Consider the following 23,231-nt stretch of genomic DNA (forward strand, 5'->3'; position numbering starts at 1 on the left):
GTGTTTCTGAAATCAAAACATTTTGCTCATCCTGTCCTGAACAGCTCCCGGAAACCAGTGATCTTTCACTGAAGAGGACGTGTCTTCCTGTTCTGATCGATGTGTGAATCTGACACACAAACACATTTACTCTCACTCGAACATACTAAAACACTTAATTATGTACAGTAAAGAGGACTGGAGGCATTTTTTTCCCATTTGTCCTTAGCTCACAGACAACTTCATAATAATCTGTCATATTTTGAATCACACACACACATACATATACACTGAACAAAACTATAAACGCAACACTTTTGTTTTTGCCCCCATTTTTGATGAGCTGAACTCAAAGATCCAAGACTTTTTCTATGTACACAAAAGGCCTATTTCTCTCAAATATTGTCCACAAATCTGTCTAAATCTGTGTTAGTGAGCACTTCTCCTTTGATGAGATAATCCATCCACCTCACAGGTGTGGCATTTCAAGATGCTGATTAGACAGCATGATTATTGCACAGGTGTGCCTTATGGCGCTTTTCCACTGCGTGGTACGACTCGGCACGGTTTGCGTTTCCACTGCAGTTCAGTACCGCTTTAGAGTGGGTGGGATTATTCACATGTCGTTATAGTTGCGCCGCCTCTATTGTCGCGACTCCTGAAAAACTTTTTCATTCCGCATCGCCCCATCAAGCTCTCGCTGGATCCGTTCCTCTGCTATCAACGAGACGAACATCTGTACAACAGACAACGAAACAGACACTTTTTGGTTGTTAAAAAAGGTGCGCTTGTTCAAAACAGTTGCATTCGATCCTTCGCTGGATGTGCTGATTTAAATCTAGGGGTTCTGTTGTTTGTTTCGCAAGTTCAGTGACGCAGGTAGCGACGATTCTCTCCGGCCAATCCGTGATCAGCAGAGTTTACACGTCACGTTTTGGTAATGGTAAAAAGCACAGAAAAAAAACAGTAATATTGTGAAATACAATTACAATTAAAAATAACTTAATTTATTCCGGTGATGCAAAGCTGTATTTTCAGCAGCCATTACTCCAGTCAGTGATCCTTCAGAAATCATTTTATGATTTGCTGCTCAAGAAACATTTCTTTTTATCAATGTTGAAAACAGTTGTGCTGCTTGTGATACATTTTATTTTTTGAAACATTTAATCAATTTTTTTATTCATATATTTGATGATAGAGAGTTAAAAACAGCATTTATTTGAAATAGAAACCTTTTGTAACATTTTTAAAATGTCTTTTCTGTCTTCTTTGATCAATTTAATACATTTTTGCTAAATAAAAGCATTAATATCTTACTGACCCCAAACTTTTGAATGGGAGGGTATATTTAAATATATATAGAAATGTTTTTCTATATATATATTCTGTATGTATACATACATACATACATACATGCATACATACAAACAAATAATTTTATATATAATCTTATACAATTATATTATTAAAATTATTAAATTAAATAAATCACAAATGAACAATGTGCAAAATTGCTAAAATTACATTTTGTACAATAATAACCCAATTGACAAGATATTTGAAAAACATTGTAAAAAATATTTTGAAATATTGGCCCATCACTGATCTGAGAAACACTAAGAACTTTAGTCACTGTATTGATTGTTTGTTTGTTGGTTTACCTCAGCATAGACTCTGCTCTCGATGGCCCAGCCATTTATGGGTATGTCAGACTGTTTTTGCTGGAGTTTGTAGCCCTTTGCGATGAGGATCATCTGCTGCACCAGATCCAGTCCTGTGATGCACTCAGTGATAGGATGCTCCACCTGAAAGAAAGACATACTCACTAACATCCTATGACATGAACAACGGTCTACAAATGTAACTGTAAACGCAGTGTCAATCTCATTTTACTGAAATAAGCAAAAATTGGAATCTATCATCAGAATTAAAAGGCAACAAATGACCTCCCACCAAACACACTCAAACACTACATAGTTGTTTAAGAGACTCTCGTTAACCAGACAGCACCGCTAACAACTAGTCATTAACCCTGAGCGGAAATATTAAACCCTTTTCCTGCCCATGCTACCCTTCCTCATTCTGCGTGTTTTCCTTTGGAGGTCCACACTAATTAGCTTTATAGACACTTTGATGTCCTCTGTGGCTCTGGGTTCTAGTGAGGTGGCAAGTGAAATGATGATGAAGATCGACATACTAACGTACTAGATAGTGTGTGTGCTCGGACACTTTCAGCCGTGGTGCTCATGCATGGACATGAGTTCAAACCATCTCTCCAAACAGTCATCCAGTCAACCATTCTTCTTTATGTGTCACGTAATACATTTGAGATCTTCTAATCGTGATCATTCCTGTTGTATTAACTAGGTTAGGTCTGCATGCATGTTCTTTAAATGTATTCCTTAAATGCAGATCATGTCATCACACATTAAACCAGTAGTTCCCAACCAGGGCCCACTGCCCCACTCCCTTTCAAGGAGGCCGCGGTATCAGTTAAATGTATTATTTATATATATATATATATATATATATATATATATATATATATATATATATATATATACACACACACACAGTCAAACTAAACAAGATATAATTTTTACTAGTGGGTGAAGGACACTATAGTTAATTTATGTAAGTGAGGATAGCAAAATAAAGTAAACTCTGACATTATACCCAAAAATTCTTCATACAGTGGACGACCAGTAAAACATAAAAAATTATTCAGACACTTTGACCTGACCATGTTTTGCTTAAGTGTTTTCTGACATTATCAAAATTAATTTGTTCTGACACGGTTCAATTTCTTGACATATTTTATTACCATTTTCTAAACTATAGCGAATAAACTGTAAATGTCAACAATTCTGTGTTTTTCTGTCAATATGGGGTGCTGTGTGTACATTAATGAGGAAAAAAAATTAACTTAAATGATTTTAGCAAATGGCTGCAATTTAACAAAGAGTGAAAAATGTAAGGGGGTCTGAATACTTTCCGTACCCACTGTGTATATATATATATATATGTGCTGTCAAACGATTAATCGTGATCACATCCAAAATAAAAGTTTTTGTTTACATAATATATGTGTGTACGGTGTATATTTAATATGTATATACAAATGCACACACATGTAATATATATTTTGAAAATATTTACATATATTTACATGTATATAAATTATATATAAATATATTTAATATATAAATATAACATTTTTCTTAAATGTATACATGCATGTGTATTTATATATACATAATAAATATACACAGTACACACATTTATTATGTAAAAAAAAATTATTTTGGATGCGATTAATCGTTTGACAGCACTAATATATATATTTATTAATATAATTAAATAAAATTATTATTGTTTTTTATTATTACTATAATCTAACTCTTATTTAAACTAAAAAAAACACAAAATCAAAATGATGATAATTTTTTGTTTTTATGCAGATCTTTAAACTTTAATTATTATTCTATATATCTGCAAAAGTGTTATTTTATCATTGACATACTATCGTTATTCTTATTAATATTTTGAAGAATTTTTTATTTTCATTTTAATTTGAAAGTAAGGTTTAGTAATTTTTTGTGTTTTGTCAATATTAGTACATAAAGTTAAACTAAATTAAAACGAGAAAAGTTGCCTTGGAAACCAGCTGACTGAAAAGTTTTTATACTTTATTTCAGTCAACATTCATTTTATTTCAAATAACAAAACTTTATGGTTTTATCCCAGATCCATACTCCCAGCTTGTCGATAAAAAAAAAAAAAAGACTGATCAAGCAGTTTTGTCATAATTACAACAGGGCCTTGATATTTAATGACAGCATGAGCACAATTCTTATCTATGGAAGCCTTTCTACAAAGAGTTTCTGGATCTTATAGCTGCCAAAATAAGGGGACAGCACAGACAGAAAGGTTCATTTAAATGTGTAAGGTTTATTACATTAAACTTTTTTTCTCATTTTGACAGGTTTTATGAGTGTTCTTTCAATGTCAGAGTTGTTAATACACTTGAACTTAATATATAATTGACCTTCATATTTAATTTAATTCTACCCGAAATGCAAGTGTATGATTGCATGAATTAAAGCTCTCTGAAGGTAAGTGTAAAAGTACACTTTTCTAATGGTCAGAGCAGACAATGCAGTTTACAGCTCTCATGAAGGCTGTCTGCCTTGTTGTTCATGAGCGGCTCAGACAAATTGCACAGCAAATGTAAGGCTATAATACAAAAGTGTTAAATATGTTAAAGGGGTCATATGATGCTGCTCATATGATAATGAAATGTGTTTATGCAGTTTAAGGTAAAAAAAACACTATTTTCCACATACTGTACATTATTATTTCTCCTCTATGCCCCGCCTTTCTGAAACGGGTCGATTTTTACAAAGCTCATCGGTCTGAAAAGTGAGGTGTGCTCTGATTGGCCAGCTATCCAGAGCGTTGTGATTGGCTGAATACCTCAAGCGTGTGACGGAAATGTTACGCCCCTTACCATACTGTGATGGAGCGATGAGACAAAAACATTAAAACCCATTATAAACAAGGCATTTGTTGCATCCAGTGGGGACATAATTACTGATTATAATGACTTACACTGTCTTTTTCTCCAGATATTACGAAGCAGATATCGTCCTCTTTTGGAAGACCAAACAAAGTAGTTTCGCTTTCACAAGTAAACACACAGCTCCTTCACGACATGGCGGCGGCAGCAACAACAATACTACAGTCAGAATAAAAGTTACGCCTTCTTTCTTTGCGTGAACATTTGGGCGGCGTTATGCAAATCTTCCCACATTGTGACGTAGACATGTGGGGGTGTGTTGGAACGAACCGTTTTAGGTAGGCGTGGTTGACTCTTAACTTTTATAAAGAATATCTCTTTGGATTTGAGATTTTAGTCTTTGCAACTTTACAGATCTTCTTTATGCACCAAGAGCTTGTAACACTCCAAAGAGAAAGGAGAAATTTAAATCACATCATATGACCCCTTTAAACTAAAGGTCCATCTCTCTCTCTCTTTCACAAGCACTTAATTATTCCATAAACATAAATAAAAAATAGATATTACGGTTCATCAATAGCAGTGGTTCTCAGCCTTGACTTTAACACAATATACAAAAGCCACCCAAATAGGCTATAATATAATTAATTGCTTGTGGTTGTCCTCATTTCAAAAACATATATTTCAACAAAGCAAAAAGGGTGTTTTTCAAACATAATCATGCACATACAAACCTGTAGACGTGTGTTCATCTCCAAGAAGTAGAAGTTCTTCTTGGTGTCAACAAGAAACTCCACAGTGCCAGCTGAGGAGTATTTCACTGCTTTCGCCAGAGATACGGCCTGCTCTCCCATCGCTCGCCGGGTGTCTGGGTCCAGAAAGGTGCTAACCAGACATACAAATTCAAATATAGCAATGTAGGTCGTTGCATAAGGCTGGAAGTGTACTGTCTGCACACAGCTCTCAACGGAATTCACTTTTCTATTTCCCAGTATTGCCTACTTTTTGGTTCAACTTTTTGCTGAAAATTATGTGTGCTGTAGCAGGTAATTGTTTTCTGAACAGCCCTGTGCTATACGGCTTTCACTATTATGCCCACTTTCACTTCGGCTGTTATCTGTCTGAAACATGAAAACAAACATCTGTTTACCTGCTAGAAGCCAGTGCAGGTCAAGTTAATTTAACTGTATCATTTTCTTGTTACTTTACTTGTTGTACTGGATATTTATCTTTAAATTTTACTTTATTTTATTCAATTAAATGATTGAATTAAATAAACTAATTAAATCAAATTATTAAATTAAATTCATTAAATAAATTTTTATGCAACACAGTGTAGTCATGTGTATACTAGGGGTGTAACGGTACACAAACATGACGGTTCGGTACGTAACTTGGTTTTGATGTCATAGTTCGGTACGTTTTCGGTACAGCAGGGGGAAAAACTAAATTATTTCTGTTGTTGAAATATATTAATTTACACAGAGGCTCTCATAACTCGTTTCGTAACAATTATTTAATGTATTTTTAAATAAATAAATCTAAGACATCACTAACAGGTAAGGTAAAATATAATGAGTATATAGGCTAATATTTCATGAAATGCTCTTCTCTAGACTTCATTTCTCGAGCACACTAACGAGCTGTGGACAGTACGTGCCTGGGGTAAATTAAATGCTATGTGACGTTTTGTTTACAAGCTGTTTTCTTGCCATCTTTCCGCAGTTGAAACACTGATTGAGCGATTACTTGAGGCATGAGATGTTAATTCGTGTTTATTTTGTGTTAAACCTATAATAATAAAGAGGAAGGGATGATCGCGCTCACTGACACTCCGCGCTGCCGTTTGAACTGAGGCATTTATACAGCGATCTGTCACGCCACATCAAAGAGAGTCAAAACGGCATTTATTGTTTGAATTTCCTGAATAAAATGGACATAATTTGAAAGATGAGACTTTGTTTCTTATCAAAAGTAACAATATATAAAACTGGAAGTGTCAAATGAAGTTCCACTCATGCAGTGGTTAAAACAATGCTGTAATTGTTCGGTACACATGAGTACCGAACCGAAAGACCCGTACCGAAAATTTTCGATACAAATACGTGTACCGTTACACCCCTAGTGTATAGCATATTTTTCCCCGTTTTTCTACAAATGACATTAAAAACATCAAAATTGTTTTGTGCATCAAAAACAACTCTCAGGTTGACTTCAGTAAAAAAAAAAAAAAATAAAAAAAAAAACACTGCTCAAACCTGGGTGCCTCCTCCACCACTTTCTGGTTTCTTCTCTGAATGGAGCACTCTCTCTCATTCAACCACAGAGCATTGCCGTGTTTGTCTGCCAACACCTGCAAACAACAACAGACACCATTAGCAGAAATATCTGAAATGTTCCCACTCAAAAAAATCCCACATCACTGTAGACAACATAATCTCTGCTGTACAGAAAGATTCAGATACGGTAAAAGAGTCACACTGGAAAATGGGAAAGAACTTAAATATGATGGTTCAAAATCCAGACTATTCCAAAAACAACTACACAACAGAGTAAATGATGTATTTGTCATGCATCTAGCTTTATAATCTAGAATTTAATCACATTTACAGGTTTGTAACATTTACAACCATTTACCCAAAGTGACGTACTTTGCAATCAAGGTATACATTATCCATTTATGCATTCTCTGGGAATTAAACACACGACCTTAACGTTGTAAGTGCCTTGTTTTATTGTTTGAGCTCCAGTAATGTTACTGAATCTAGAAGCTTTGTTTACAATTAGTTGAGCAGAACGTGCAACCTGAGGTTAAGCTGTTTACTTAACGACACAATGACAAGTCAAGACTCTGAGGATAGAGCCAACAACCTGCTAGTTACTAGCCCTGAGCCTTAACCACTACACCAATTAAAAATAACCTCCTACAACCTAGAAGGTAATCCAAGTGTAGCATTCATTTGATAAACAGAATGATTTTGAAGGCCTTCCTGAAGCTCAAACATTAGAGCATGGCACTAGCAATGCGAAGGTCATTGGTTAGATTCCCAGGGAAAGCAAGGACTGATAAAAATGAACATGGAAAATGCTTTGGATAAAAGCGAAAATTCATAAATGTAAATGTCTGGGATAAAGTTAACTTAAACTGTAAATATTTATGGTCACACTTTATTTTAAGGTCCAGTTCTCACTATTAATGACAACTTTTGCCTCCGTAAACTCCTAATTACTGCTTATATATAGTTAGTAAGTTGTTCAGTTTAAAGGGGTCATATGATGCTGCTAAAAAGAACATTATTTGGTGTATTTGGTGTAATGAAATGTGTTTATGCGGTTTAAGGTTAAAAAAACACAATTTTCCACATACTGTACATTGTTTCTCCTCTATGCCCCGCCTTTCTGAAACGCGTAGATTTTTACAAAGCTCATCGGTCTGAAAAAGCGAGGTGTGCTCTGATTGGCCAGCTATCCAGTGCGTTGTGATTGGCCGAATACCTCAAGCATGTGACGGAAATGTTACGTCCCTTACCATATTGTGATGCCTGCGGCAATCACATGAGACAACCCCGGGCTGGACTCCGCTTCGTCCATTGTGAAAGCTGATCCGGCGATCGACAGCGTGAAGTTGAAGTATTTCCTCAGCGACCAGCACGGATCAGCACTAGGCATGACGAAGCAGATATCGTCCTCTTTTGGAAGGCCAAACAAAGTAGCTTCGCTTTCACAACGAAGCACACAGCGCATTCACGACATGGCCGCGGCGGCGGCAACAAAACTACAGCGAGAATAAAAGTTACGCCTTCTTTCTTTGCGTGAACATTTGGGCGGCGTTATGCAAATCTTCCCACATAGTGACATAGATATGTGGGAGCGTGTTAGAATGAGACGTTTTAGGTAGGAGTGGCTGACTGAGAGAGAGAGAGAGAGAGAGAGAGTCTAAACAAAGGGTTGATTTCTGTATGTACAGTGTGTCTCTTGGTTTTATAATACATGTATACGTGGACGAAGAAATTAAAAACAATAATGTAACATTCTGGTCACTTTGTTCCCCATTAACCAATTAGTCTAATAAAACTTAGAACTGCTTGAATAAGAACCTCAGACTTTCCAAAGAAAACTTACTTAACAGGGTCTCAGCTGGTACTGATATCTGCTTTTCTCATGTCTCACCTGGTTTCCTCATCATTCCATGCAATCCTCATCCCTTTACCGCCTCCACCAGCAGACGCCTTTATCATAACAGGGTAGCCTTCAAGAGATGGACACAAACTCTGAGTTTGCGTTATTTATCACTTTACCTTATTCTTGAAAATATTATAAAATGTCGCCATTTTAATGATTCTTACCAATTTCTCCTGCAATTTTCACAGCCTCTTCCGCATCCTGAAAAAATTTAATAAAATAAATAAACATCACCTTGCTAAGTAAATGCATATCTGTTTGTGAGATGTGGCCTGCAGCACGAAAGGCAATTCAGTTCCTCCTCTTATCCAGCAGGGGGAGCAACATAGCATAATAGTTTTTATTACCTAGACAGTTTTTGTGATTGAATGTTAAATGTTCAGATTCGACCAAAAGTCACCCGATTAACAAATCATATTCATAATAATTATGTTCAATTGTTTTAACCTTATGAAACCAAAAGACTGAAGCGATTGATTGGACTGATTCTTCAGCTATGAGCACTTTTGGATCTGAGTTTATTTTCTAAAAGACCACTATTACGATTTTGAATGTAATTAATAATTTTATGATGGAGGAAAATCCATGAGTCTGGCTCTGGGACAAGGGTTTAACAATAAAATCTATAATTACAAAAATAGGAAAAATACATGAAGGCAAGGGTAAAAAAAAAAAACTCACAATGGTTTTAAATGTGATTTAAATTTAAATATGATCTAAAACATTTAACAGTGCAAAAAAAAGAAAATAACTGACATAGGCTTGTTTTAATTAAAATAATAATGCATCAACACCTGACACGCCATTAACTGAAGTGACCTGAAGAAACCCTTATTCAAATCTTATACTTGTATAGTACCTGCAACTGCATAAAAGTATCACTACGCTTCAAAAGAATTCATTTGGAACAGTTCATCTATGAATTACCTAATGTGCTTTGATAAATAACATTAAAAAATAATGAACATTAAGGCCCACTCTTACATTTCTGGAACATACGTTTTTTTTATAAATTAATTAATGAATCTATTATTAGAAATGAATACATTTATTATTTTTTTATTTATTAATTTATTATTAGAAACGAATGAATAAATAAATTATATTAAATACTGGGAAGACTGCCACATTTAATCTAAAACAGTGGGCAATGACCATGTTATACATTTTTTGCACACTGAAAGAATCAAATTGTAAATATTTTCCTGCCAAAAATGCTGCTGTGATTCCTTTCAGACTGCAAGCTGTTAGAAGTCATTTTAACACGTTTAGTGACAATAGGTCATATTTCATTGCTTTAAAAAATTGTTGCAATTATGCAACTGCACATTGAAAACGGAGACAAAATAATTGTTTACAAACAATTATTAAAATAGTGAAAACAATCACTAAAATGTTCTTTCTCACCAGATGTCAAAATACATTAACAGCAGAGTTCTACGCCAGCATTAAATGAAGTTAAGCTAAGGTGAGAAATCCAGCAGAAGGGACTAAAGGAGAGATGTTCACGTGTGTGTGTGAGAGTCAGACTGTGATCGGTTTGCTGATGTTATCAGGGTCGTTGAGGAGGTTTTCACAGATGGTAATGCCCATACAGTCAGAGTGTCACGCGGCACATCTTTGCTTTATAGAGCCCTATCAGCTCAGGAAGCGTCAAAACGGCCATTAAAGGCCATTTAAACAGCAGGCAAGAGGAGGAGATGGATGGGGGAGGGAGAAAAGGAATGGAGACAAGAGAATTGAGTTTAAAGACATCTTAGAGGACTGATATGTAGCTTTATTGTGGTTAAGAGCTTTTTTATATGCGTTGCAACCGATCACACACACACACACACATACATACATACATATATATGGGGAAGTCGTGGCCTAATGGTTACTGTAGCTTTATTGTGGTTAAGAGCTTTTTTATATGCGTTGCAACCGATCACACACATATATATATATATGGGGAAGTCGTGGCCTAATGGTTACAGAATCGGACTCGTAACCCAAAGGTTGCGGGTTCGAGTCTCGTACCGGCAGGGATTGTAGGTGGGGGGAGTGAATGTACAGCGCTCTCTTCCACCTTCAATACCACGACTGAGGTGCCCTTGAGCAAGGCACACATGTCACTTCACTCTCACTCTATACATAAACATACATACACATACACACATCTATATATGTGACCCTGGAGCACAAAACCAGTCTTAAGTCGCTGGGGTATATTTGAAGCAATAGCCAAAAATACATTGTATGGGTCAAAATTATTCATTTTTCTTTTATGCAAAAAACCATTAGGATATTAAGTAAAAATCATGTTCCATAAAGATATTTTGTAAATGTCCTACTGTAAATATATCAAAACTTGATTTTTGATTAGTAATACGCATTGCTAAGAACTTCATTTAGACAACTTTAAAGGCGATTTTCACAATATTTAGATTTTTTTGCACCCTCAGATTCCAGATTGTGTCTCGGCCAAATATTGTCCTATCCTAACAAACCATACATCATGGAAGGCTCATGTATTCAGCTTTCAGGTGATGTATAATTATCAATTTCGAAAAATTGACACTTAAGATTGGTTTTGTGGTCCATGGTCACACACACACTCAACACTGTTTTCTATGTGAATATACTATAAAATAATGTATTCCTGTTGGGCAAAGATTCATTTGCAGCAGCCATTACTCCAGTCTTCAGTGTCACATGATCCTTCAGAAATAATTCTAATATTCCAATCTGCTTATCAACAAACATTTGTAATTATTAAATTAAAATTCTAATATAAATTATTGAAAACTGTTCATATGTTTGTAGAAACCGTGATATTTTTTTCAGGATTATTTGATGAATAGAAAGTTCAAAACAACAAAAGTGATTTAAAACGGAATTCGGTTGTAACATCCTTTCTAAATAAAAGTATTAAATTTCTTTTAAAAAATACTGTTTGGGGATGGTAGTGTATATAAGGCAACATAGTGAGGTCTATAGAACCATTTGTTTTGTGATGAACATCACAGTCTGCGCTTTCAACAACAATGCTCCCTGCTTTATCATGTCTTTCCGTAACACTTTGGATTCCGCTCCTGTGCAACATGAGAATGATCAAAATACGCAGTTCATAACAGAAAATGGCAGGAGCTGCACCATCTATTAGATTATTTCTGCCACTAGTTGATGCTTTGGGTCTGTTTTGACTAGTCATGGATCACATGGCTGGTGACAGCAGGAGGAAAGCTCGTTTGTCCACAAGCTGCATCACACTGTCATGTTCCAGTGGACTTGGGCAGCACAGACTGCTGACGCTGTATGCCAAGAGTTGTTTATACATGATAAACACAGCCCCACAGAATATTCAACTACTTTTTAGATGACTGAGCACCTGTGAAAAGACCTAGTAAAATGTGTCCGAGCTTTCTTCAGTCATACCCAAGATCAATGCCAATTAAACTGCCATAGATACTAAAATATTTGTCTTTTTTGTGCAAGATCCTAAACATAACAGCATATTGATGAAACAATTAACTGACAAATTAATTAAATACCTGACAAATAAATATCTGGAACACATGAATTTCAACTTAAATGCTTTTTCTATAGACAAGCTATATATACACATTATCTTTCAAAGCTTTGTAAAAACTTTTTTTTAAAAGAGATTAATACTTTTACTCAGCAAGATCAAATGTGAAAGTGAAGACTTTTCATTACTACAAAAAACTATTTCAAATGGGCGCTGTTCTTTTAAACTTCCTACTGAAAAAAACAATTATTAGGCTTTCCACAAAATATGAAGCAGCACAACACTGATGATAATGAGAAATATTTCTTCAGCAGCAAATCAGCATGATTTCTGAAGGATCATGTGACACTGAAGACTGGAGTAATGATGCTGAAATTTCAGCTTTGCATCACAGGAATAAATCACATTATTATAATATATTCACATAGAAAACAGTTTTTTTATTTGTAATATTTCACAATATTGCTGTTTGTATTGTATTTTTGATCAAATAAATGCACTCTTGGTGAGCAGAAGAGAGTTCTTTCAAAACTGCACATTTTAGAGTGGCCTTTTATTGTGGCCAGCCTAAGGCACACCTGTGCAATAATCATGCTGTCTAATCAGCATCTTGATATGCCACACCTGTGAGGTGGATGGATTATCTCGGCAAAGGAGAAGTGCTCACTAACACAGATTTAGACAGATTTGTGAACAATATTTGAGAGAAATAGGCTTTTTGTGTACATAGAAAACGTCTTAGATCTTTGAGTTCAGCTCATGACAAATAGGGGCAAAAACAAAAGTGTTGCGTTTATAATTTTGTTCAGTATATATATATATATATATATTAGAAACTAATACTTTAATTTAGCAAGGATGCATTAAATCGAACAAAAGTGAGAGTAAAGCCACTTATGATGTTACCAAAGATTTCTATTATATAAAAAGATTCAAATAAATGCTGTTCTTTTGGAATGTCTATCCAGCAAACAATGCATCAGTGAATCAATGAATCAGTTTCCACAAAAATATGAAGCAGCAGAATTTCACCAAAAATTCAACACTGACAATTAAAAGAAATGTTTCTTGAGCAGCAAATCTGAAATTCTAAAATCCTTTAGAATGATTTCTGAAGGATCATGTGACACTGAAGACTGGAGAAATTATGCTGAAAATACAGATTTGTGAACAATATTTGAGAGAAATTGGCCTTTTGTGTACATAGAAAAAGTCTTAGATCTTTGAGTTCAGCTCATGACAAATAGGGGCAAAAACAAAAGTGTTGCGTTTATAATTTTGTTCAGTATATATATATATATATATATTAGAAACTAATACTTTAATTTAGCAAGGATGCATTAAATCGAACAAAAGTGAGAGTAAAGCAATTTATGATGTTACCAAAGATTTCTATTATATAAAAAGATTCAAATAAATGCTGTTCTTTTGGAATGTCTATCCAGCAAACAATGCATCAGTGAATCAATGAATCAGTTTCCACAAAAATATGAAGCAGCAGAATTTCACCAAAAATTCAACACTGACATTACTCAGAAATGTTTCTTGAGCAGCAAATCTGAAATTCTAAAATCCTTTAGAATGATTTCTGAAGGATCATGTGACACTGAAGACTGGAGAAATTATGCTGAAAATTCAGCTTTGCATCACAGGAAACGATTACATTTTATAATATATTCACACAGAAAACAAGTTATTTTAAATGGAAATAATATTTCACAATATTACTGTTTTATGGTATTTTTGATCAAATAAATGTAGCCTTGGTGAGCAAAAGAGACTGTTGACCCCAAAAACCTTTTGAACGTGAACAGTAGTGTAAATAGAAATATTTATGATGAAATGCTTAATTTATTTTGTAGACAATCATCTTGGTATATTATTATGTTTACAGATAATTATAAACTCAAGTATCTTAATTTGACTTCTTTTTTTTTTTAAACCTACCTATATAAAACATTTACTATGAGCACTGGCCACGCACAGCATTCTAACATCTTGAATATCTAAATTTCTCAACCTCAAAAGAGGTAAACTACCATACATTTTTGCCAAGGAGAAATTATGCTGAAAATTCAGCTTTGCATCACAGGAAACGATTACATTTTATAATATATTCACACAGAAAACAAGTTATTTTAAATGGAAATAATATTTCACAATATTACTGTTTTATGGTATTTTTGATCAAATAAATGTAGCCTTGGTGAGCAAAAGAGACTGTTGACCCCAAAAACCTTTTGAACGTGAACAGTAGTGTAAATAGAAATATTTATGATGAAATGCTTAATTTATTTTGTAGACAATCATCTTGGTATATTATTATGTTTACAGATAATTATAAACTCAAGTATCTTAATTTGACTTTTTTTTTTTTTTTTTTAAACCTACCTATATAAAACATTTACTATGAGCACTGGCCACGCACAGCATTCTAACATCTTGAATATCTAAATTTCTCAACCTCAAAAGAGGTAAACTACCATACATTTTTGCCAGGGGAACCAAATCCCTTCACAAAAAAAGACCCCCGGGGTATGAACCTTAGTGAAGTAAAGAAAGGTAGCTTCAGGTAGCGCCTGCAGAAACATACATTTAAATAACGAAGCCAGAAAAAAAGAACGGGAAAAAGGAGATCTGTTCTTTTCTTTGTTAGTCTCGAGAATCGGGAGACTATTGCTTCCTGGCTAATATACTACAGATAGTATGCCTGAGGCGTGCAGAAGCCACAGAGCTCTGTAATTAAAAGAAGGATTTGACCCCATGACTCTTTCAGCTCCAACTGGACCCATGGTGTCATGAGATAAAGGATAAATCTAAATGAGGCCAAAAAAGCGATCTGTTTGTTCTTGACAAGTGCTTGGGAAAAGAAACAAACTAAAGTGTCAACAAAATCAGCTTCTGTAATCAATTAAAGTCCATTACAAATTACTAAAACTATAAAGTGAAGAAATTCCATAAGGGAATTTATTTTTCACTGAATCAGAAGTTTGCAAGCCCGGAAATTTAAAAGGTTCACAATTCTCTCTTATGTTTATCGCCAAATATGATGATAAATATAAAAATATAAAATAATGTATTTCCTTGACTAAGACAAATTAGACTTTAGAGCAACTAACGACCATTTACCATTTCAAACAAATGACTGAAAACAACTGAGCTGTAAAAAAAAAAAAAAAAAAAGCTATAATAAATAGCAGAAGTCCAAAAAACAAAAATAACTCCAGAACAAAAAAAAAAAACACCAAACAAAATACAGAATAAAAACAAAATACAAGACAAAAACAACTAAAATTAGATACAAAACAAAAAGAACTCCAAAAAACACACAAAAGCACAAAACAAAAAAGAACTTCAAAACAAAATGCCAAAAAAAAAAAACAGTAAACTATAGAACAGCAGAACTCAAACACAAAAACAAACAAAAATAGCTTTGAAACAAAATAACAAAACAAAAAACATACAACAAAACAAAACCACAAACAAAGCATAAAATAACAAATTAAATAGAACACCACAAAACAAAGTAAACAAAACAGAACAGAAAAAAGAAAAAGAAAAAAAAAACCCAAGTCACAAAAGTTAACTAAACTATAAGGGTCACATGAAATAAAATACATAAATGGGACACAATATCAAGGTTTAAATACACTGACAAATTATGGTGGCCCCAGTCATGCTAGAGACCGTTCCCTCAAACCCCTGTCAGTCTCTCTATCGAGTTCTGGAGAATTAAATTCAATAAAACGCTTGGGCCCATTCAGATGTCACTCAATCATGTGTATTTGTGCATGTGGTACATTCAAAGGCTAAACAACCAGCAAGCCGCTACAACAAGAGTAAAAAAATAAAAAATAAAAAAAATAAAAAGTGTGAGCCTCTAGAAGTGTCAAGAACTTGTGTGTGCACAGGAGTGAGAGAACACTAGGATAATGAAAACATCTTGTTCAAGACAACATCCAAAGAGTGAAAAGGCATGAAAAAACACACGCACACTCCACTCAAACTCAATCTCCTCTCTGCTATTGAAAAGCGCTTCTCTTTTAACATGCTAAAGAGGCTGTAGAGGTAATCCTAACAGAGCTCTCTAGGCTGAACCTGCGCATGCCCAGGGGCTCTGGCCAATCGTTTGCGCTGCGTAAAACTGTACTAACAGTTGGGCAGAGGGGGCAGCTATTCAGGATGGGGGGCTCATTCACCTCTTATTCATGTGGGGGGTATCGCTATTCAATTGCTAATGTAATGACATCTTCATTTCCACGCACACACAGAAGGCAGTGGATGGCCCACTTATCTGCGTGTGTGCGTGTGCACATGCGTATAAGGGAATGTAAAAGAGTAAATGGGGGGGATGGAAAGGTAGAGGCAACAGAGCAGGTACAGATGTGGTTCAGGAATTGGTTATGAAAATAATTATTTACATTTATTCATCCAGCAGGCACGTTTATTCAAAGCAATTAAGTATACAGGTTAAGCTGGACAAAAACGTCTGGAACATGATAAAACAAAAGATTAAAAGCTATTAAAACAAAAACTTCTAAAAGCTTAAAACTTAACATTAGTCTGACAAATTGTTTAAATGAAATGCTCACGCTTAAACCACTTTTTGTAAGTGTGTGAAACATTGCATTAACTATTTTCTTTTAAAAAAATGCATTACTATGACACTCCTGACTTATTTGTAAGCCCACACACAATCAGATTTTTTTTGTTTTTTTTACTGATTTAGGGGGATTTAATCACAGCAAAATATGTTTAAAAGAGATGAAAATACTATTATTATTAGCTAAAAAGGCATTAATGCCACATTGTTTAAAGATGTAATCAAAGTGTGCAATTGTTTTGCACCATTAACGGTAGCAAACAGAACCACAACAAACTTTTTCAGACTAGTTTCACACCTCCCCCATCTGCCATTATTCAAGTTAAATAGGTATTCTACCTACAAACTCACAACATTGGTTGAAACAATGCTGTTATGTACAGTTACATTGAAATAGAAAAAGTGAAAAACAAATAAATAAATAATTCTGAAGTTTTGCTCTTTTTAAATGTAATTCTATGAACATATTTTGTGTTTGAATCGTGTTTTTAACTGAATTTAGCTAAAATTGTTGTTGGCAGGGCAATCTTAGTGACAAAATGTATCCTTTTCAGTGCATTTACATATTGATTCAAGTCACAATAGACATGATAGCAACTAAAGAGCACCACAGTGACAATGCTTAAAAACACTATAAACAATTCAGTTCATTATACAATTGTTATTAGCCATCAAATAAGGATTCTCACTGGCTGCATCTGAAATCTCAGAGTAGATAGGGCCTACTTCTTTTGAATAAATACTTTTTGACCATTAAAAAAAATACATTCTATATTATAAAAGTATGTAGTAATGCAATCTGGAAATACTACATTTATCATGTTGTCACTGTCATGTGACCTACAGCATCAGTTGTGTTTCTTCTCTGCTATTCACAACTTCTCTGCCATTCACTGGATCCGACCTTCAACATCTTACCGGAATAAGTAGGTCACCGGGTGCTTTTTGCATACCGTTTTATGAATACGTCTCTTTTCATATACTGTTGTTTGTCTACTATATAGTAGGGAAGTATGCATATTTGCATATATGCAAAATCAGCTTCCGTAATCAATTAAAGTCCATTACAAACCACAAACTATAAAAGTGAAGAAATTCCAAAGGGGAACTGATTTTTCACTGAATCAGAAGTTTGCAAGCCCGAAAATTTAAAAGGTTCACAATTCTCTCTTATGTTTATTGCCAAATATGATAATAAATATAAAAATATAAAATTATGTATTTCCTTGACTGAGACAAATGAGTCCTTAGAGCAACTAATGACCATTTACCATTTCAAACAAATGACTGAAAAGTATGCATATTTGGACGCAGCCTCTCTCTTGGCCTTGGTTGGCTCGGCTGTGCAAATTATTAAGCTCAAATCTGTATAATTTAACAATTGCTTTGAAGAAAAATAGCAGATAATACGTTTTGCAAGGTCACAATTCATTCCAGCCAATGCAACGCTTAGCAAAAGGTCGGTTGGTTGGTGCTGCTAGTGATGCAGAAATTACAAACTTCAAACTTTCAGTACAATTTCATTTATAAGAGAGTTTTGCATTAACATCACACATCAAATCAATAATGTATGTATAGCCTACTCATGTAATTCTGATGACTGAGGCACAATCCAAAATGCAGCAAAACTGCTTCTATTCATTCGGAGTTGCTAGGCAGATTTTCCTCAAAGTCGATGTAGATAAAAAAACAAAGATTAGATCGTGGCATGATGTGTTGCTCTTTAAGCATGCTTCACTTTGTCAGACAGGTTCTATTTAAGTGATTTCTTGATTCAACAGGTCTGGCAGTAATCAGGCCTGGGTGTGGCTAGTGAAATTTAACTCCGCTTTCTAAAATAATGTGGTTAATTGCAGTTCTTTCATGATTTAACAGGAGGGGGCAATTAATTTTTCACGTAGGGCCACGTAGGTTTGGACAGCTTTTTTCCCTTAATAAATGAAATCATCATTTAAAAACTGCATTTTGTATTTACTTGCATTATCTTTGTGTAATATTTAAATTTGTTTGATGATCTGAAACATTAAAGTGTGACAAACATGCAAAAAAATAAGAAATCAGGAAGGGGGCCAACACTTTTTCACACCACTGTATATTATAAGTGTGGACCGCCGTTATATTGTCTTTCACTTTAAATTTGCCAGCTCTGTGAAGTTGAGTAGATTCTAAATGGCTGTCAGTGTTTTTAACATTCATGAGCATGGAGAAAAATGTTCTGAAAGTCATTCAAACAATATTGTTCCTCCTTGCTGTTATTCATACATTTATGATATGGAATTATACACAGAAAAAAACAACAGTGAAAAAAATGGCATAAAATATTTTTCATTCAGAAACTGATAGTACATTTCAGAAATAATTACAAATAAACGGCAAGTGACACATTAAATTAAACATGACATTTGGACTGAAATATTTTTTTCTAGTAAAACTTGTAAGAATTACATAATTTTCATTTCACAGTTTTTTGCAAGTTAATTTAACACCTATAAAACTAAGTTAATCTACTGTGTTCATGTCAGTAAATGAATCAAAAGTTGCAAGTAAATCTATAATTTTACTAAAAAGGATGTAAAGTTAATCTAACTTGACTTTTACATAAAATTAATTAGAACCTATGAGTAAATATAATTTGATAATATAGCGTAAAATTAATTGAAGTAAAATGTAATTTGCTCATTGTATGTAAAATGTATTAAAATCTACAGTCAAACCAATGTTTGATATCTTTTTACTAGTGATTGCAGGACACTATAGTTCATTTATGTAAGTGAGGATAGCAAAATAAAGTAAACTGTGACATATTATACACAAAAATTATTCACACAGTGGACTACCAGTCAAATATGCAACCAAAAATTCAGACACTTTGACCTGAACATGTTTTGCTTAAGTGTTTTTCTTAAATGGCTAATGCAATCTTTGTACACCTCAGACTGAACAAATTTAAGCATTTATTGGTAATTGCTTGACCTAAATTGGTATTATCTAACTGCTTAAATTTAACAGCTGACAGCTATTCTACCTAATTCATTACATACCTTTCGATCAAAGTTATCTGACATTATCAAGATGAATTTGTTCTGATACAGTTTAACTCTGAGTTCTTGTCATGTTTTATTACTATTTTCTAAACTATAGTGAATAACTGTGATAATGTGAGAAATGTTGAAGGTATGTGATATGTTTGACTGTCTATGAATAAATCTAAATCAGATAATTTTGAAATAATTCTGAAGTTTTGCTCTTTTTAAATGTAATTCTATGAACATATTTTGTGTTTGAATCGTGTTTTTAACTGAATTTAGCTAAAATTGTTGTTGGCAGGGCAATCTTAGTGACAAAATGTATCCTTTTCAGTGCATTTACATATTGATTCAAGTCACAATAGACATGATAGCAACTAAAGAGCACCACAGTGACAATGCTTAAAAACACTATAAACAATTCAGTTCATTATACAATTGTTATTAGCCATCAAATAAGGATTCTCACTGGCTGCATCTGAAATCTCAGAGTAGATAGGGCCTACTTCTTTTGAATAAATACTTTTTGACCATTAAAAAAAATACATTCTATATTATAAAAGTATGTAGTAATGCAATCTGGAAATACTACATTTATCATGTTGTCACTGTCATGTGACCTACAGCATCAGTTGTGTTTCTTCTCTGCTATTCACAACTTCTCTGCCATTCACTGGATCCGACCTTCAACATCTTACCGGAATAAGTAGGTCACCGGGTGCTTTTTGCATACCGTTTTATGAATACGTCTCTTTTCATATACTGTTGTTTGTCTACTATATAGTAGGGAAGTATGCATATTTGCATATATGCAAAATCAGCTTCCGTAATCAATTAAAGTCCATTACAAACCACAAACTATAAAAGTGAAGAAATTCCAAAGGGGAACTGATTTTTCACTGAATCAGAAGTTTGCAAGCCCGAAAATTTAAAAGGTTCACAATTCTCTCTTATGTTTGTTGCCAAATATGATAATAAATATAAAAATATAAAATTATGTATTTCCTTGACTGAGACAAATGAGTCCTTAGAGCAACTAATGACCATTTACCATTTCAAACAAATGACTGAAAAGTATGCATATTGGGACGCAGCCTCTCTCTTGGCCTTGGTTGGCTCGGCTGTGCAAATTATTAAGCTCAAATCTGCATAATTTAAGAAAAATAGCAGATAATACGTTTTGCAAGGTCACAATTCATTCCAGCCAATGCAACGCTTAGCAAAAGGTCGGTTGGTTGGTGCTGCTAGTGATGCAGAAATTACAAACTTCAAACTTTCAGTACAATTTCATTTATAAGAGAGTTTTGCATTAACATCACACATCAAATCAATAATGTATGTATAGCCTACTCATGTAATTCTGATGACTGAGGCACAATCCAAAATGCAGCAAAACTGCTTCTATTCATTCGGAGTTGCTAGGCAGATTTTCCTCAAAGTCGATGTAGATAAAAAAACTAACAAACAAACAAACAAACAAAACAACAGTAGTTTGTGACTCATTCACTGCAGGACAACACTCAAATCGAAAGGTGTCCTTTACATCAATGCAGTCGCAAACCTTGAAGAGACATGAAACAAACCTGGGTTCAGCTGAGCTGATTCGGGTCCCCGACTTCTTAATATTTAACACTTATTTTGACATGTTGATGAACTTTTAACAGGCTCTGTTGATTAACAGTATGATGTTCTGCCGAAAGCCTTTAAAACAGCACCAGAAAAGCTCATTTATTTGAGATTTTTTGCTAAAAATTTGATCTACAACTACTTCTAGGCAACCCATCAACGTGAGCCCGCCGTTGCTGTGACGACGCACCGCGTGTGTTTCCCTCCTGCCTGAATGTGATTTATATCAAAGGGGATCTTGCGAGCACATCAGCGCAGCTGCCAGAAACTCTGCCAGGAGAGTCTCACTAAAGAGAGTAAGACATGTAACACATGATACACGCACCAGAGAGGTGTATATTGTACAATAAATAACCATGACTGACTATTGGGGACAAAAGAAACGGAAGGTAAGAAGAGAGAGGCGTGTCATCTTCCCACATCTCTATTCTCAAATTCTGTCTGTTCCTCTTTTCTCTGTTCTACAATGCAGCAAAGCAGGCAAAAAGAAGATAACTGGCAGAAGAAATCTGGAATCCTAAAAAAAGCTAAAATATCTAGATCAAAAGAAAAAAGAGTGACGGCCCCATGTGAACTCTCTGTGTGTGTTTGAGGCCTGCCATGACACGAAGCATGTCCTTATTTAGTCAATCGATTGAAGGGTTAAAAAAAAAAAAAAAAAAAAGATGGTAGCTGCTGAGTTTAGTTGCCATGGCAACACTGAGGCACAGTTGGAGGTTGGCGCATGCACTTGTCAGTACCGCAGCGCTTGGCTCAATTATTTTGGGGCACAGGGGTTAAAACGATAGTTCACCAAAAAATGAAATTCTATTAAACATTTATTAATTGTATTGTTTCGAAATTGTATTATCTTCTTCCATGGAAGACGAAAGAAAAATCCAAAGCATTTTTGAATAATATTCTGGATGTTCTTTTACAAAAAACAGGAGTAGAGCTTTTAAACTTATAAAAGCTTATCAGAGCTTTTTAAACTACCATGAAAGTAGTCCATCAAGCTTGTGCGTCATTTATAAGTGCCTTGTGAAGCCATACAATAGTAAGGAGGAACAAAATATATAATTCACTGAAATTCTCAGCATCTGCCCTCTCTCTCCATGAGAGTTTAAAAGAGAAGTAGCAATGACTAATTCTTGAACAAATCATACTTTTGAGTCCAATATTTAAAAAAAAAAAATGCACTAATCACTTTAGTTGAACTAAACTAAATTGAATTATTTGTTCATAAATCTAACACATTTAGATTTGACTCTTAGCACTTAACATCTCTCTGGAGGGGAAGAATATCTATAAACAATTATTTCAATTATTGCTCACTCAAAACTAAGACTGGTATAAAGCTATTATACGTTTTGTGTCCTCTTTGAAGCCTGAACGCTATTAAACGTTCCTATTAAATGTTATTGCACAGGGAACAAATGTCAGGACATTGTCACTTTTTGGGTGAGCTACTTCTATAGGATTATTGAATATCAACCACCCTACACTACCGTTCAAAGGTTTGAGGTTAGGGAGATTTTTTTGTTTGTTTGTTTTTGTTTTTGGAAGAAAGTGATACTTTTATTCAGAAAGCATCCATTAAATTGCTCAAAAGTTAGAGTAAAGAAATATATAATGTAACAAAAGTTTTCTTTCAAATAATCTTTTGAACTTTATCAAATAATCATTTATAAATATAAAATGGAAAATGAAAATTGTATCATGGTTTCCACCAAAATAGGCAGCAGCACAACTGTTTTCAACATTGATAAATAAGAATTTTTGTTGAGCAGCAAATCAGCATATTTG

At 34.2% G+C, this 23,231-nt stretch overlaps 1 protein-coding gene across 1 annotated transcript; it reads right to left on the minus strand.

Annotated features, from left to right (window-relative positions):
* Positions 1 to 1,604: 1,604 nt before the first annotated feature.
* On the minus strand, positions 1,605 to 6,933 carry LOC107556692 (propionyl-CoA carboxylase alpha chain, mitochondrial-like). Its single transcript, XM_016239862.1, has 4 exons — positions 6,922 to 6,933; positions 6,757 to 6,851; positions 5,233 to 5,383; positions 1,605 to 1,784 (listed from the first exon to the last, which is right to left on the minus strand). Exons 1-4 carry the CDS (start codon positions 6,931 to 6,933, stop codon positions 1,605 to 1,607), a joined length of 438 nt encoding a protein of 145 aa, XP_016095348.1.
* Between the last annotated feature and the right edge of the window lie 16,298 nt (positions 6,934 to 23,231).

The sequence above is a fragment of the Sinocyclocheilus grahami genome, unplaced genomic scaffold, assembly GCF_001515645.1.
Source record: "Sinocyclocheilus grahami isolate Dianchi unplaced genomic scaffold, SAMN03320097.WGS_v1.1 scaffold576.1, whole genome shotgun sequence".
NCBI classification, from domain to species: Eukaryota; Metazoa; Chordata; class Actinopteri; order Cypriniformes; family Cyprinidae; genus Sinocyclocheilus; species Sinocyclocheilus grahami.

Coding starts and splice junctions, on each gene's coding strand:
- LOC107556692 (XM_016239862.1), bottom strand. Junction 5,384..6,756: donor GTGGTGGAGGAGGCACCCAG/GTTTGAGCAGTG, acceptor ATGTCTGGTTAG/CACCTTTCTGGACCCAGACA. Junction 1,785..5,232: donor AGATGAACACACGTCTACAG/GTTTGTATGTGC, acceptor TCTTTCTTTCAG/GTGGAGCATCCTATCACTGA.